Here is a 15,869-nt window from a genome sequence, read left to right as displayed (position 1 = left end):
TATGTTGTTTTAATAGGTCGCGTATAGTCCCATGGAGTACGTAGACGTCCAACCTGGAAGAACTGTAGACAAACAGTCTTGATAGCTCGATACCCTACGGGAGAGGCAACGCCACCGTGGGGCCCTTAGAGCCGTCTCAAAGTATGATATCTGCGTAACTTCGTAACTATATCCACACACACACACACACACACAGGAGGAGGGAAAAAGAAATCCAACGGAAGGAGCTCACCTGACATGGCCGAAACAGGGAACACCGTTCCTCCTTGACCCCGCACGCGACAACGTCGAGTCAGTGCGATGCCGGCCCTCGTTCAGAGGCGGAAAAAAGGAGTTCCCTGCCTTGGCAAACACAGACGAGCTCCACACCTTTGAAAACCTAGGACATAATCATAAAAAACACGTGAGAATAAGTCAAACTACTGATATTTTAATCGTCTTATACTCTGTATCATTTATGATCTCTACGTAAAGTCATTGTTTTAACCTCAACGCAAAGGAAGTCAAAGGTCTAAACGGTTGACTCCAGCGATTCCCCGTGAACATCACCCTCACGCAAAGCCAAACTTCTAGAAAATGCAAAGGCTTTTGGCTTAGTATTAATTCTCCTTTCATTGTCTTGGAGATGAGTGGGTCCAGGCTATATATACACCACACAAAAATCGATTTACCACTAACTCGATGTCCATTGCATGGCTAAGACATCAGATTATAAATTTATCATTAACGGAAGAAACCAAATGAGAGGAGATTTTGCTTTTCAATCTGGCCCCCATTATGAAGTGGGGACCTTCTCTCAAGAGAATACCAGCAGGTAGGAGGTTGATAGGTAGCTGCGATGGAGGTTGATAGGTTGATATGTAGCATTTTTTTTCTTGAAGAGATGCATAAAACTGTGGCTAATGTGTGTGGATCTTAAGAAAAGAATCATACATTTGAAAGAAATGCTACAAGAGTCTAGAATTACTACCGGGAGCAAGAATAAAGATCAAATTTTCTGTAATGAACTGTAGCAGGAAGCCCCGTGTCTTCTTCCTTCTGGAAGAACAGCAGGTTGGCACAATGGTTTAGACTGACTGGTATAGGCATCAAGTAGACAAATGTGGTACTAATTTGGTCCTACTGTGGGCCAATCTTGAGGGGCATATGCTTGGAACAAGGTGGGTCTGACCAAAAGCAAAGCAGAGAGTCTTGGGACAACTAGATTTAGCATCAGACAAACCACAAGGTGACCTGTACAAAGCACAACTAAAGATCAACTAATGGTTTTGCAAGTAGCCAGCTATGAGTATTGACATCATGATCTCCGTCCACTGTCATCTATCAGGACAAAAGAACAAGTATTAGGGAAATGGCGAGGGAGACATCAGTGAAACTAGGACCAGCATCAACATGGATAACTAGTATTTGACATGGGCAAAACATGGACCACTGGAATCAAAGATAGGCATGCAAAAAATGTCAAAACCTATTGCAGCAACAATTACAAAGAAAAAGATGTCTTTGATGCAGACCAATTGAACCTTGAACTGCTAGATCGGTAATAAGCCATTCTTCAAGAAGTGACTAGAAAAGGATATGCAAAGCTATAATTAGACTAAATCTCAGAAGCCTCAAGGCAGTGATTCATCTTAAAATCCAACAAAAGAGGCACGAGGAGCATAAAACCAAGCTTGGTTTGCGGGGACGGACATTTGTTGATGTTAGTCGCTACGAGTGCCACCTAATAGATCCAATTACAGAAAGATACAGATCTTACCTGGAAGGCACCAATAGAGCTCAGGCAGTTCCTTTTAAATAATCAGGCCCTTGAACATACTTCATGTGATGTGGATAATCCTTAATGAAGGCTCGGGTGTCCTTAAGCCATCAGATTAACAAGAACAAAGATGAGACCAGGGTGAACAAGTTTAGAATGGATTAATAGAAGTTGATTAAAACTCAAGGATGCTTGGCAACAGGGACAAATCATGAGACGTAATGAGGAAATACAACCATAAACATGTCTTGAGAGAATTGAAGGGCTCCGTGTTAGACTATATCCAGAATCCTAAAAAAGGTAGTGTAATTTGAAGCACTACTAGATTTCCTGACCAAATATATTGCATCATAACATTCAACTAATTTCACATCTAATTTCATTATGCATATAATGTTCTGCCAGAGATGACCAGAGGTGCTTGCACATGATTCAGTTAAGATAAGGGAGGAATATTCAAATGCGACTAGTAAATGTTAGGGAATATATCATATGTACACACTTATATGGAGATTCCCAAGTCTTAATATTATATCATTCAACTCAGACATGAGAATGGATCTTGTAAAGTGCCTTACGATAACAGTCTCACGAGAAGATGAACCATGTTGGCTTGTACCATGTCACAATACACCTTGTCAGTTCAGTTTCTTAATCATGAAATGCTAAAAATCACTGAGCTACTACAAATTGTGATTCATACTTAATATATTAACTTTAATTTTAATTAAAAATGATTTGGACAAAAACTGCCAAGAATATCTAGAGTGACACCGTGAGCAATATGGTAGATGAAATTTTACTAAAAGCACGGAGGCTTCATAATAAAGAAAAAAAGCCAATTCTGCAATCACCTCAGTCGGTAGTTGGCAGATACACCTTGTGGAAATTGTTCATGGTCAGCTTTCTTCGACAAGTGGGGCACTTCTTCTGAAATTGAATGGAGGCCTTTATGCAGCTCTGGCAGAAAATATGGCCGCAAATGGTTGATGATGCCTCAACCAAAGTGTTCATGCAGATAGGGCAGGTGAAAGTCGGTTGCTTAGGAGGCTCTGGCCTATATTCCATCACATTCTTGCCCTGCATATAAGTGAGTATGCAACTTTCAGCAAATCAAGCAGGATCTAGCTTAGGAATCTTAAAACTGCAGATAATATAGACAAGAGTCCAAGACAACCATGACCATTGAGAATAGAGAAGATAAAACATTTTGTCCAAAGACATCCTTCGCTTCCTCTGTGGCTCTTACATGAACCTGACAACCACGGACTCTTTCTAAAGTTACAACCAACAACTCAGATACTTGTGAGTAGTGACTTCAGATAAAGCATAACAGTAATACCTGTGATTTTCAAAGAATAGTTGATGCATCTGTAACATTATTTCAAAATCACAACATTTGGCTCCCAATTGTCAAGTTCTACAAGTTAACAAAAAAAACAGCCTTAAAGTTTGCTAAATAATTTTTCTGGTTATAGAATATATTTAAAACATATTTCCTGAACAACTCAAGATTAGAATATTAGTAGCACAGTTGGCGGTTGATCAATTTCAATACAATATAACAGGTTTGAGTTGCTACCACCTGAGACCAATCAATTTTGTTCGGTTTCTGAGCCTTGTTGTCAAAAAAATCATCAAAATCAGCTAGAACTATTGAACTCAACAAGAGTAATCCAATTTTGTTTAATTCTAACCTATTTAATAGCGCCTCAAGAAAAAAAGAGGAGATGAGTGGAAGGAGGGCAAAGAGAAGAGAAATTTCCATATAGAGAATATACAAAAAAAAGCACATGACTCAATTATGATAAAAGAAGATAATAGTACCCTATTGGTTTGCTATTTGTTGCAACCATACAATGAGGAAAAGATACAAAGAGAGAAAATAGAGAAGTTTTCATTAAAAAAGGAAGCAGCATAAATTCAAACTTAATGCCAAAACCCATGTATACTTCTTTTTAAATAAAATTATTTTACATCTTCACATTTCCCCACACTTCACCTGCATGGTGATTAGAGAACTACTGGGTTGATGGTCAAGCCAATCATTATCTTTAAAATTGTAGGTGAATAAGCATAGTTCTTTTGTACAACACATATATTAAATAATATGTTTCTAAAAGAACTCTTCTTCATGATTTATCTAATTTTCATTTTTAATATTTTTATTTTTTTAATAGATATCTTACAAATAGTAAGGCAAAAAATATTTTCATTGTAAAATATGTTTATGTCCTCAAACTTTACAAATTTTCTTATATTTCTAAACTTTTATAATTAAAATTACTTTTAAGTTACTTTCTTAGTTGATCTTGATACCAGTCCTGTGGGGTTGATCCTGCCAGTTGTATCATCCATTACTAATTCAAATACCAAGTTTGAGAACAGAGATAAGCAAATACCTAACAAATTACGATGTTGCTCAAAGATAATCTCAAAGCAACACATTTGTAAAAGCGGTAGGAGGTAATTGCTGGTCCCCCCATCCATTGAACAGTTTACTTACCCAGATCAAGTAAATAAAGAATAGCCAATCAGAATGATATATGATAATTAATTAACAATAACATGAAGTTGTTGATCTAAACCATTACAGATTGGCTAATGCATATGAAAACAACACTGAAAAATAATCAGGGTTGGCACATTTTACCTTCACATTGTCCTCCTTTTCCAAATCTGGATACGCCTCACAATTAATAACTGTTGTGTTTCTTGAACTTCTTTCATGCTTATTGTGATTGTCCAAAGATAACATGGTCACCAATCCCTCTGCAGTAACCCCCAAAAATTGCATTCTGTTTAGCTGACCATAAAAAGCAGAATGAAGAATAGCAGAAATCAAAAGTAGTGTATATAAAATAAAGCAAACACTCGAACACTTCCTAACCATAAGAAAATCAAGTTTAAATAAGTAGAAACAAATCCAAAGAAAGAAATCTAAACAATAAATGAGAATTAAAAAAAACCTTAAAAGAACAGACTGACCATCCTACCAGATGTGGAGCACATTGGGCGACAGTGTTCAAACGAAGAAAAAAACAGCTTAAATTAAAAACAAAAGATCAAACTGCTGGAAATAGGACAGTCCACATCCCGGTTCATTCCCAGACTGGTAAGTACCAGTAGATATTGGAAAGTAGTACCACAAAGAGAGTATTTATGATCAAATAAACAAAAAAAATAAATTACAAGTATATCTAATTGTAATGGAATGATAGGAGTATAATATATAACTTCCAGTGAATCTAACAATTTCATTAAATAATTACATCAAGATATCATTTATCTAAACAGTCCAAAATTCCTCAAAGTTATGGTGATGAACAATGAGCTGAATAAGGGCCTCAATAATTCCTTTAACATCCAACAACGTATCACATTTCAAATTTCAAAGGTAAAGAAATTTAAGGTAGCTGGTAAAGAAGATGAATAAGAAATTCAGCAGGTTGGTTGAAAAAACAAAGGTCTTGACGCAAATGGAGATCCACTGCATACCACCCGCACAGAGATCCATCAGACAATTGTTATACACTGGCATGCCAAACTGTTTCCTCACTAATCCACCAAATTTTTTTTCATTTTTTGGCTTTAGCAGCAAACCAGTCAAACAACAGTGATTTAAAAAGCGCTAGGCGCTCACCCGAGCGAAGCGAGGCGCTAAAATATAAAAATATATAATATAATTAATAAATATAATTATTTAAAAATTTTAAATACAAATATGCTATTAAATTAAGAAACTAAGATTCAAACTCATAATGTCACATTAACAAAATGTTTCAAAATTCAAATACTATTATTAGTATATTGTTAACAGTATACAGTATACTGTTAACTGTATACTATTAACAGTATACAGAAGGAGAAGAAGGAAGAGGAGTGTAAGGGGGTGCTGACTGAGAAACGAGGAAGTGGGAGTGGGAGTGTAAGGAGGCAACGGCAGCGACAGCGGGAGTGTAAGGAGGCAGCGGCAACGAGAGCGGGAGTGAAAGGAGCGGCAGCGGCGAGCAACGACAACGGCAACGGCGAGTAACGGGAGCAGGAGTGGGAGCGGGAGCAGGAGCGACGAGCAGCAGGAGCAGCGACAACAGCAGCAGTTGCGAGCAGCGACAGCGACGAGCATCGGGAGCCGGAGCGGCAGCGGCAGCGGCAATGAGCAAGGTTAGGGTTGGGCAGCGACAGCAGATATCGGTTTTAGTTGGTTCGATTGAACCAACTAACCACCGGAGACCGAACCAGACCTAAAATCCTGGTTCGGTCGCCTGGTTTAACCCAGGCGCTCGCCCGAAGCGCCCAGCGCCTGGGCTCGGGCAAGCGCCCAGGCAGCGCCTCTTTAAAGCGCGCCGCCTGGAAGTTTAGTGAGGCGCTCGGGCCTCGCCTCGTCTCGCCCGAGCGCCTAGGCGAGCGCCTGAGCGCCTTTTTAAATCACTGTCAAACAATAAAGCCAGTCCAACAATCTAACTTTAAAATTGTTTGATACCCTACACAAGAATACTCCATGGACCTGTGAGTAACACCCTCACAAGACACTAAGAAGAAGAAAATGAGGAAGGGCACTAGGATGAATCCGAACAAAAGAAAAAAAGTGTAGAGGCTCAGTGACAAGTAGGATTGAGCAGCCAGCAAAAATAATGCAGCAAAATACATTCAGTAGCTGCTAGATGCACAGGTGAGGGATACAATGAGTAAGAAAAAAAGAGAAGAGACGACAGCAATTTTCATTGAAAGTTAGAGCCAAAAGATAAACTAAGAAGAGTCATTTGCTAGTCTCTGGTTTACAAAGTTAGAGACACTTTCATTCATAATAGAACAAGGACAGAATGAAGGAAAGAAAGTTGAGTGCCGTCAGAAAGAAAAGAGAAAAGAGATGCAATGAAACAAACAATAAGGAAACAAAGTATAAGAGCATTACTCAGAGTGTCAGACAAATAGGCAAGGACGAGTTACATAAATTTCTTTCTACTTCATTTCTTGATAGACGCATCTTGGATTAGATGGTGTCATATAATTTATCACCCAATCTAAGTTATTACACAACTGCTTACAAGATATGGTGCTCATAGTCTAACTATTCTTATTGCTTATATAATATGGTTTCCTTGGTTTCCTTAGAACTGGAGATGTCATGGATGCAAATATCTTCAAAATGCATCCTCAACAACAAATTCAAGCAACATTACAAATTTCACCAAATCAACAAAAACAAAACATGACTTTCTAATCTACTTATTATGCTAGTGAACCATCAGAAGCATGATCACCAAACAAAGGCTTATAAAATAAGACCTTAAATAAGAATCATTCAGTTGTATCAACTAGTTACCCAATAACAAGTTCAATCATGCATGAGACCTGCATGAACTTGGAAGTATAGGCATGAGCTTATTCCGATTAAAATCACACCTTAGGCTTGAAACTCTGGTTAATCATTCTTCCATCAAGTGCAGCATGAAAAAATAAAGAGAGGGAAGAACGACAAGGTAAACATGAAAAAAAAAAAAAAAAGAGGAAGTTAATGAATGATAGCATTACCTATGAACCATGGGGATGCGAGAAACAGCATCGATGCTCCAACGCTGGTAATGATGGGAAGGGAGGGAACAAAATGTAGAAGAGTATAAGAAAACAATCAGGGCATTGAAATGGCAAGGGAAAGGATGCGGAGTGGAGTAAGAGAAACAAGAAAAGAAAAAAAAAATGGGAGAGAAAAAAATGGATGCAGAGAAGACAAGATGCAAAAGAAAATATAATTAAAAAAGGATTAAATATGTTCTAGTTCAGTAACACTTATGCATAATGAGAAATATCCTATTATATAGTATGCAGGTTATGTAGGAAATTTTCGAAAATCTAAGCTCAAAATTGAATCTAGTAGAACCTGCTCAAAATGGGCCTCAGGTCCAAAGTTGCCCAGCTGATTTATTGATCAACTAGGAGGGGAAGATAGATAGGCCTTAAGTGCATCTATTGAGTGTACAAAAGACAAGTACCAAATGCAACTATCATGGTGGACATTTTGTCGTCACCTGAAATGCATTTGTCAAACACCACAAAGTAGTATTTCAAGGCTTCCTTATAGTTTCACAAGCAGGAATACATGCTCTTTCAATTCCCTACCTACAAGCTTGTCCTTTCATGATGTCATGAAAACATTATCAATTAATCCAATTAGTATTGACCAAGAACACAAAAACAGAAAGAAAAAAAAAAAGGTATATACTTAAAAAATTCCATATATATGTTGGAAATACTTTGCTAAGTTCAACAAACTGCAAATAGTCAACTCTTATAAACCCAACAATAAAAGATGATCGGTAAATAATTGAGTGAACTTAGATTCTAAACTCATCCAGAATTGGACTAGCTCACACTACCACCGTTTATGCTATCCAATGAACTTCAGGAATTGCAACCTTCCAAAATCAATAAATTGCCTCCAAAGGAGAACCCATATAAATATCAAATAATAAACAAGATCCTCTTCTAGCATGTTCACAAATAGTGCATAACAGATAAGAAACAAAACTATGCCAAGAGAGTATTAGTGTACATAATACCTTTGACAGAAACAAAAAATTCATGGTAAAAAACAATACTTCTCCATAATTAGGATGCTTGAAGGTCAGAGCGGCATACAATGGAAGAATGAAATGCAAACCAACCTGATCTTCTTGAATGCGTGTCAGTATCTTCATCTAGAACCACTGTCACAGGCTGGTTTCTCCTAGAACAGTTCCTTCCCTAAACCGACAAGGATAAGAAAAAACAACAAATATTCAAATAGATAATTCATGTGAAAATCACAAATAGTAAAAAAAATTTGATAATGTATATGAACTAACAATGGGGAAAGAAGATGATGGGGATGCTTACATCTACGAAAACAACGTCAAAATTTTCCAAATAAAAAAGAGCTGGCAATGAAGTACAACTAGAAAAGGAAAAAAAAGGTAAAGCCAAATGTCTGATGTATGTCAGCAATCTAAAGCATGGACCAGATTACTAGTCAATAAAAAGTTCAAACAAATTAAGGATTTGGTTAAAAGGCAAGCCAAGTAGGGAGACCACTCTAAAATTTCCCAAAACTTAACGAGAGTCTAGAAGATTTTCCGTGTGGAATTTTCATCAAATGGGCATGAATGAGACAATGAACTAATGGTCACAAACCACAGAACAATAAGTAGTAATAATAATAATAACTTATAAGATCAAAATCACACAATGAACAAGTCAACAATTAGAAGCTACAGAAGGACAAATCAACCTGAGGAAATCCTCTTGAAGATGAGAGCAACTGGACCTCATCCTCAATTGCATCTACATCAATGAGCAAACTATTTGTACCATAATTGGTTGATAGAAGAGAACCCTGCTGCTGTCCAGTGGGATGATTGCACCGAGTAATGGAAACAGATGTTCTTTGTGATACCGGAGGATGCCTGGAACCAGAAGATGCCTCCTGCTCATGGCCCTCAAGAGGGGGAGTGTTGAGGTCCACACCAAGAACCATTTTAGCTCGGATATCGTCTCTGGCACGCCTCTTTGTAACTTGCCTCGATGGCCCAAGCTTGGTCATGCTATATATGATATGAGTCACAGCTTTGCCTCACAAGTAAAACCTAGATTTACGAAAAATGCATCATCAAAACATTCAAGAGTAACCCTTAGAATTGTCTCATCAAAACCCGCAAGCCCCAACTCGTTTCCTAGAGAAGATACCAAAATCCTCATATAGAGTTGCCGATTGGAAAGAAAAGGCAAATTTTGGCCGGAAAAGAGGGAAGCACAGGCACCGAGGGATCGTACCGCGACGACCAAGATTAGGGCGTCGGTCAGGAAAAAAGCGGAAGAGAGCCTCCTCGGTTAGAAGGGCGAACAAGGGATAAATGGTAAGGGAGTGAAGAGTCGCCGTCTTTTCACTCAGCCCTCTCTCTCTCTCTCCGTCGTCTCTGCATCGGTCCTCCGCTGACCGCGTCGTCGATTGAAATAAGAGGACGATGCTTATATCGTCCCGTTACAATGCATGTAACCTTCACCAAACCGTTAAAACACGCATAACGATCCCAACGAGTCGTTATCTTCCGTGTCGGCATTAACGGAATAAGCAATTGCCGCAATGTACGCACCAAAACCTTCTACCTGCCGTCCCCGCAAATATCCCTGTCCTGTGATTGGGAGAAACAGGGGTCCCAGACGCCTTGAGTATACGAGGAGAGTAAGTTATGAACGAGTTGAGAAAGCGCATAATCCAATTTACTAGTTCCCTTTTCTGTCCCTTGGGCAAACCCCCGAAGACCAGAGGCGAACCATGTCCAGTGTCCATCAAGGATATCAAGTGAGGTTCTCGCCAAATCCGGGATCAATCTTTGGCTACAAGGTTCCGGCAAACTTGCGGGTTTTTTGCTCAGTTTTTTATCCTTTTCGCTCGCAGAAACTGGCAAAAGGTGCGTCTTTTCTTGGTATCAACGGCGTTCTAGTCCGCGATTTCATGCCGTAATTCTCACAAAGAAATAGGTTTTCAGATCTCAGAGTGCCGTCTGCCTTCGATCCCAGAACAAAGAACGTTTCTTTTCTGTAAACGATTGAGGTTCGATCTGGATAGAATCAGCTTCTTTTCTTTCTTGTTTTCCCTTCTGTGTTCGCGGAGAAATAGGCTTCATACTTCTAAAAAATGGATTTTTAGCTAGAAATGAGGTCACTTTGAGGAGAAGAGATTTTTTTTCTGGAATATTGTGGAAGAAACGTCTTTCGTTGATCCTTGTTCACCGGAAGGTGGGCTTGTCGGATAGGAAAAATGATACAGCTGTTGTTCCTGGTGCTCTTCGCGGAGGGGGCGGTGGCACTGATACTGATATGGAAGGTTGGGCCGCTCCGGGAGCTGGCGATGAGGGGGTTGGACCAGCTGAAGACGGGGAAGGGGCCTGCGACGGTGAAGACGCTGGCATGCACAATGTCGGTGATCTTGGCATCGAGCGTGGCCAGCATCCTCAAGATCCAGAACAGGGGCGCCAAGCTTGGAACCGTCACTCCAATGGATCAAGTCCTGTGGAGGACCCACCTACTTGAAGCCTCGCTCATAGGTATGTAGTATTTGTGTATCATTATAATGTCTGCAGAATATTAACGTTTTAAGGTTATGTCGAAGGGACGTCAAATTTATGGGATTTATATAGTTGGAATTATTATTTAGCTCGATTATCTATATTGCAGCAATATACTGATGCTCACAAACTATCATGTTCTTGCCATGGTTGGTAATTAGGTTGATCGGAGTGAGTGAGAATTGAAACAATAGATAACCGGTCCGTGTTAATCGTTTTCCTAGATCAGTAAAATTTCCGAATCTGATCAATTTGTGACTCACCGACATGGCTGAAACTTATGTTCAGTGTTATAGCGGTCACGATGCATTGCTTTGGTGTATGTGGTTTTCTCGAGTTAGTTGTTACCGTGTATCAGTGGAATTAAATACAAAAATTGCTTAGTCAGTGGGGCTTAGTGTCCACAGAATGATTTGCTAACTTAAGTTGTTCGAGGATCTGTAGAATGATATGGTAACTTAAGTTGTTCGAGGATCCATAGACCAACATGGAATACTTACATTAGATATCATGGCCCCAGATATGGTACTAATATGAGATGGATTCTAACGCTCATTTTGCTTGTAATTATACTTTTTGATTTGGTTCCATGGAAGCAATAATCTACCAGTGACACTGTTAGGAAAATGATATTAATGGCATAACACATAAGCCTCTCCGGTCAATTTACAATTCTTGAAGAAGTGCAGATGTGTGTCAGCTACAAAAGGGGTCTGATGGGATATGGAATATATACAAGCATAAAGCAAGACAGTGAATATTGTAAAGCGAAGCTAATTCTTTCTGAGAATTTTTATTTTTAGGTACGATATGACTGTTATGAAGTTGTAACCTATCATCTGATACCATCTACTTGATTTCTAGAATTTCTTTCTTTGATTTCTGTGTCAACATGAGTGTGACAAAGTTCTTGAAACAACTAAACTTTTTTCCACACAACTGATTTTGTTGTCCGTCACTTTAGCTGTACCAAAGTGAAAGCAAATTCTTCTATGGAGATTTAATGCCTTCTCTTTTCATCCTGTCCCTTCAAAGCATAACTAAACTTAGGGTGTCTCCCTCTTTGTCTGCTGAATAAGTTCCATGACATAGTCAAATTTCTGTTGCAATTGATTAAACATATTCCCGGATTATAGGTCTTCCAACCTACATGTGTGGGACCACCAGCATTTGAATAAGACAATTCTGTGATTCAGGAATTTAGGTTACATTATCAAACTGCATGAGCTATCATTTAAAAGCATTTGGTTGACCTGATCGGCCTCGTGAAATTAAGCCTTCTGTCCCTTTGTTTTCGTGATCGGATATTTGATTGGTGTCCTCCAGAGCATGAGTTGGTTGTTAGATATCATCTATTATGATTTGTTTCTTATGGTATATCCACTAAAGTCGCACTCCATCTGATTTGATAAATGTATTGTCTCAACAAGTGTACCCTTACATGCTACTCTATTCAAAACAGAAATCCTAAAACTATGTTTGATTTTGCAGGCTACACCCTTTTTCTTGCTTTAGTGATTGATCGGTTGCACCACTACCTCAGGAAGCTGGTCAGTTTGAAAACAACAGTTGGTACATCTCGAGAGGAAGTTGATAAGCTTAAGAAAGAGCAGCAAAGTTTTAAAGAGAAGGAAAAGACATCTCTAAGTGAGAGAAAAAAGCTCCATGAAGAAGTGACACGCTTAAAAGAGAGGCTGCAGAAGTTAAAGTTAGATTCGGAGGAGCATGAGAAACGAGCGCAGACTGCCGAAGCCCATGTTGCCGCCCTCCAAAAACAATCTGAAGAACTACTACTTGAGTACGACCATCTGTTGGAGGACAACCAAATCCTTCAGACTCGGGCTCTAGCAATCAGAAATTGAGTCTCATGTGACCTCATGCTGAGAAGCTTCTTTTCTTTCTCTTCCACTAACATGAGCTTTCTGTTAATCACATACAACCTGCATGGATGTCATTGTTTGAAAATCTTGATTGGTGTCCTCAGTATCATCTATCTTCATTCTTTCTTTTTTTTTCTTTTCTCTCGAGCAAAGGGAGATAAGCCGTCTGATGTAGACTATATTGCAGAATCTACATTGATATCAGCATCAGTTTCTTGGAGAAAGTTGCTAGCATTGTAATAAATTTTCATCTAGACCGAAAGGCATCACTTTAAAATTCCTTTGGTTCCTAATTGTGGGTATATAAGCCTTGATGATTTCTTTCACTATTATAATGACATCAGGGCTGCACATTATCTCTAAATTACATTCATTCTTTTGTTTAGCTACTGACCTTGATGATGAATGTCCACCATACTATGATCAGCAGCCCCTTTACAGGTGCATTAGCCTTGGAAACTCTTCTTCACATTTTGGCCATGTGACTGCCTAATATAATCGCACCTGAATTCATTGTAGCTCTTGTAGTTCGACAGACATGAAGCTTTTTACTTGCCCATTTGTACTTTTCCTCTCTCTCTCTCTCTCTCTCTCTTCAATTCCTCCAGTTTAATCTTACATCGGCAGTGAGAGAAGATTCGAGTGCAACTCTCACAATTTAGTTCCACGATTATAGCTTAAAGATGGGTTCCGCAAATTTCTCAAGAACATGTTTGTATAGATGTATAGATAGATAGATAGATACATCAGTCCTTGGCCTAAATCTTAGTATATTTAGGGAGCGAGTGTTGACAGATGTGGGCCAGTGTAGGGGTTGGAAGGTACAGTGTCTCTTTGTATCACGAGAAAGTGATGTGATGTATTGGCTGGGATTGCTAATTGATCACGCTATGCAACCCATCTGTCAGATTACCTGTGATTAATTGCACTTTGTATCTTAATCTCATTCACCATAAAAGACAGATTGGTGTGTCACACATCCAAACAAGACCACGTCTCCTCCTCTTGCTTCAACTTTAATCTTAACATTATATGTACACGCATACGGCACGATATGAAAGTAATTGATGGCTGCCCAAATCATGTGAACTACAAGATGGGGGTCACCAGTCGGGTGGTCGTCTCTCTCATTGCACTATTATGATGATCTGATCGGCAAGAGGTCGTCCTCGTATGACAGCAAGCTACGCAAGTTCACGTGCCCGCTTTCTATCAGCAGAAGCAACACACTGCAACAAACACAACGAGCCAAGGGAACGAACAAAGCAAGCATCGCACCGCCTCACTGCGGCCAAGACCCACCGGGACCATGGGATGGAGGAGGAGGAGGAGGGGCGCCGGCTTGTGCGGTCATGGCCAGCTCAAACTGCTTCAGCGAGAAGGGAGGGAGGGTAAGGAACTGTGCAGGCGGCTTGTCCCAGCTTGTCTTGCTGCTCATGCCGTTGAATCCGTCCCACCCTATGTGAGCGACGTGTTGCACGTCGGTGGGGAACCCAATTTCCATCTCCACCTCTTCATCCTCTTCCTTGTAGAACACGAGATGCTGGGATAAGCTCTTGATGCTCCTCACTAGTTTCTGGAACCCTGTAGAGATGCAGGGCCTTCGAAAAGGAAGAACGCCGGACGAGCTCCTGGGCTTCCCACCTTCAGAATAGAAGTCATGTCAAGGCATAGCACTCGATGAGTAGCTCTGCAGCCTGCAGGATCATATGATAATTACTATGCAGAAGAAAAGAAAACTACTTGTTGCCGGAGCTGCCTCAGTCTGTGCTGCTCTCTTCGGTTGGTTCTCGCATACTGCAACGCTCGACTGTGAGACACAGCCGCCGGAGAAGGGAAGGATGACGAACTTATCCATTCGCCGGTCTCTCATTGCCTCATGAATGCGAGGGGGAGAGAGAGAGAGAGAGAGGTGTATGGTGTGGTCTAGGAGGGGAAGAGGAAGAGAGAGGCGGTCATGGGCATGAAGTGGATTGGTTATATTGGATATGGTGTTGGCCCTGTTAGCAAGTATGGGGGGAGAGAGAGAGAGAGAGAGAGAGATGTATGGTGTGGTCTAGGAGAGGAAGAGGAAGAGAGGGGAGGACATGGGCATGAAGTGGATTGGTTATATTGGATACGGTGTTGGCCCTGTTAGCAAGTATGGGGAGAGAGAGAGAGAGAGAGAGAGAGAGAGAGAGAGAGGGGGTTGAGTTGAGTTGGGTTGGTTGGGTCACACATACCTACAGCTACAGTTCCTGTGAGCAACTGTGACTTCTACCTCCTTGTCCTACCAAGAAGATTCTTGCCTTCCTTTTCTTCCCTGGATACTAACTACACCAAGTTAGCAATTCTGACTACAAGAGCAAAGAATTAAACAGGGTCAAGATAATAATGCTTCATCAGTTTACCACATTGCTGCTTTCCAGGTAGCCCAGCAAGTTTCTGCAGTTCCTTTAGCCCTCATGTAAGCTGCAGGATATGCTGCATCATGGTAATCAAACAGAAGCAGTCAGATTTACTACTGCATTCACTGGGTGTGATAGATTCAACAGACAAATTAATGACAGATACAACCAAAAGAAAACTTGTCACCATTAGATCTTTACATTTATGAAGTACACTGGATCTTCCCGGATCTTAGCTTGCTTTCAGGGACAGCAATATACAAACCTCTGGGCTCTATGACATTTGACAAGTAAAACACTGACTTACAGCTTAAGCCTTTGTGGAGTTGTCCTCTGATGGGTCTTGCCTTCCAAGAGTTACTTTGGATAACAACAACAGGAGTCTTCTTTCTCTGGATGATTGTGCAGGCTTTGAGGTAAAGGACAACAGAATTCAGAGTCATGCAGATACCTGATACAGAAATGAGCAGGCCTTGACATCAGAAACTCATGGATCCAATTCTTCTACTTCTTCTACATGTATGAGATAAAAGGAGAAAACAGCAGGTAACAAGTGAATGCCACATTACATGGTAAGACTTCCTTCTAGTGTCTGTCTGTCTGTTTGTGTCTTATAGCATGGAGATGCAAACCCCCTGGTCCAGGAACATGCTATGATGGAACACAAACTCAACTGGCCTGGTTCCCTGAAATATCTGGCCTTCGGACGCGGTTCTTGGTCTTTGGCAATGGAGATGGT

The 15,869-nt window shown here is 40.1% G+C and overlaps 3 protein-coding genes across 14 annotated transcripts in view; 1 reads left to right on the top strand and 2 right to left on the bottom strand.

The window, feature by feature from the left end:
* Positions 1-105: 105 nt before the first annotated feature.
* On the bottom strand, positions 106-9,724 carry LOC135617788 (uncharacterized). Of its 5 annotated transcripts, XR_010488841.1 has the most exons (8): positions 9,569-9,724; positions 9,027-9,381; positions 8,425-8,503; positions 4,413-4,531; positions 3,102-3,179; positions 2,943-3,014; positions 2,614-2,839; positions 106-379 (listed from the first exon to the last, which is right to left on the bottom strand). XR_010488841.1 is itself a non-coding variant. In XM_065118407.1 (6 exons), the coding sequence occupies exons 2-5, from the start codon at positions 9,336-9,338 to the stop codon at positions 2,615-2,617; spliced, it is 735 nt and encodes a 244-aa protein (XP_064974479.1). In that variant the 5' UTR covers positions 9,339-9,381; positions 9,569-9,724; the 3' UTR covers positions 106-379; position 2,614. The 5 variants fall into 5 exon arrangements, 3 of the variants coding, with proteins under 3 accessions (XP_064974479.1, XP_064974481.1, XP_064974480.1); XR_010488842.1 differs by lacking the exon at positions 2,943-3,014; XM_065118407.1 differs by lacking the exons at positions 2,943-3,014; positions 3,102-3,179.
* A 284-nt stretch (positions 9,725-10,008) lies between these two features.
* LOC103992583 (uncharacterized) lies at positions 10,009-12,967 on the top strand. 7 transcript variants are annotated; one of them, XM_065118402.1, is made up of 4 exons: positions 10,025-10,206; positions 10,285-10,349; positions 10,552-10,842; positions 12,355-12,967. In XM_065118402.1, exons 3-4 carry the CDS (start codon positions 10,557-10,559, stop codon positions 12,723-12,725), a joined length of 657 nt encoding a protein of 218 aa, XP_064974474.1. In that variant the 5' UTR covers positions 10,025-10,206; positions 10,285-10,349; positions 10,552-10,556; the 3' UTR covers positions 12,726-12,967. The 7 variants fall into 7 exon arrangements, with proteins under 7 accessions (XP_009410625.2, XP_064974474.1, XP_064974473.1 ...); XM_065118401.1 differs by having other exon boundaries at positions 10,535-10,842; XM_018828599.2 differs by having other exon boundaries at positions 10,450-10,842.
* A 746-nt stretch (positions 12,968-13,713) lies between these two features.
* Positions 13,714-15,869, bottom strand: part of LOC103992582 (CRIB domain-containing protein RIC4-like) — a 2,775-nt gene continuing 619 nt past the window's right edge. The window contains exons 1-5 of one of the 2 annotated variants that reach the window (XM_065118400.1): positions 15,700-15,869; positions 15,438-15,581; positions 15,134-15,206; positions 14,487-15,045; positions 13,714-14,387 (exon numbers count right to left, since the gene is read on the bottom strand). The exon at positions 15,700-15,869 is cut by the window's right edge and continues 619 nt beyond it. In XM_065118400.1, coding sequence (XP_064974472.1) covers positions 14,026-14,387; positions 14,487-14,616 — 492 coding nt within the window. In that variant the 5' untranslated portion in view covers positions 14,617-15,045; positions 15,134-15,206; positions 15,438-15,581; positions 15,700-15,869 and the 3' untranslated portion in view covers positions 13,714-14,025. Of the gene's footprint in view, positions 14,388-14,486; positions 15,058-15,133; positions 15,207-15,437; positions 15,582-15,699 lie in introns of those variants that run through there. The other variant, XM_009412347.3, reaches the window with a different exon arrangement.

This window comes from Musa acuminata, chromosome BXJ2-7, assembly GCF_036884655.1.
Source record: "Musa acuminata AAA Group cultivar baxijiao chromosome BXJ2-7, Cavendish_Baxijiao_AAA, whole genome shotgun sequence".
NCBI lineage: Eukaryota > Viridiplantae > Streptophyta > Magnoliopsida > Zingiberales > Musaceae > Musa > Musa acuminata.
The sequence above is the reverse complement of the archived record's forward strand: the minus strand, read 5'-3'. Positions and strand labels throughout refer to the sequence as shown.

Excerpts from the sequence above, each read along its gene's own strand:
- LOC103992583 (XM_009412350.3), top strand. The coding sequence starts at position 10,557 with ATGATACAGCTGTTGTTCCTGGTGCTCTTCGCGGAGGGGGCGGTGGCA. Across the intron at positions 10,843-12,354 it reads ACTTGAAGCCTCGCTCATAG|GCTACACCCTTTTTCTTGCT; the intron begins GTATGTAGTATT and ends TTGATTTTGCAG.
- LOC135617788 (XM_065118407.1), bottom strand. The coding sequence starts at position 9,338 with ATGACCAAGCTTGGGCCATCGAGGCAAGTTACAAAGAGGCGTGCCAGA. Across the intron at positions 4,532-8,424 it reads CACGCATTCAAGAAGATCAG|AGGGATTGGTGACCATGTTA; the intron begins GTTGGTTTGCAT and ends GGGTTACTGCAG. Across the intron at positions 2,840-4,412 it reads AAAAGGAGGACAATGTGAAG|GGCAAGAATGTGATGGAATA; the intron begins GTAAAATGTGCC and ends ACTTATATGCAG.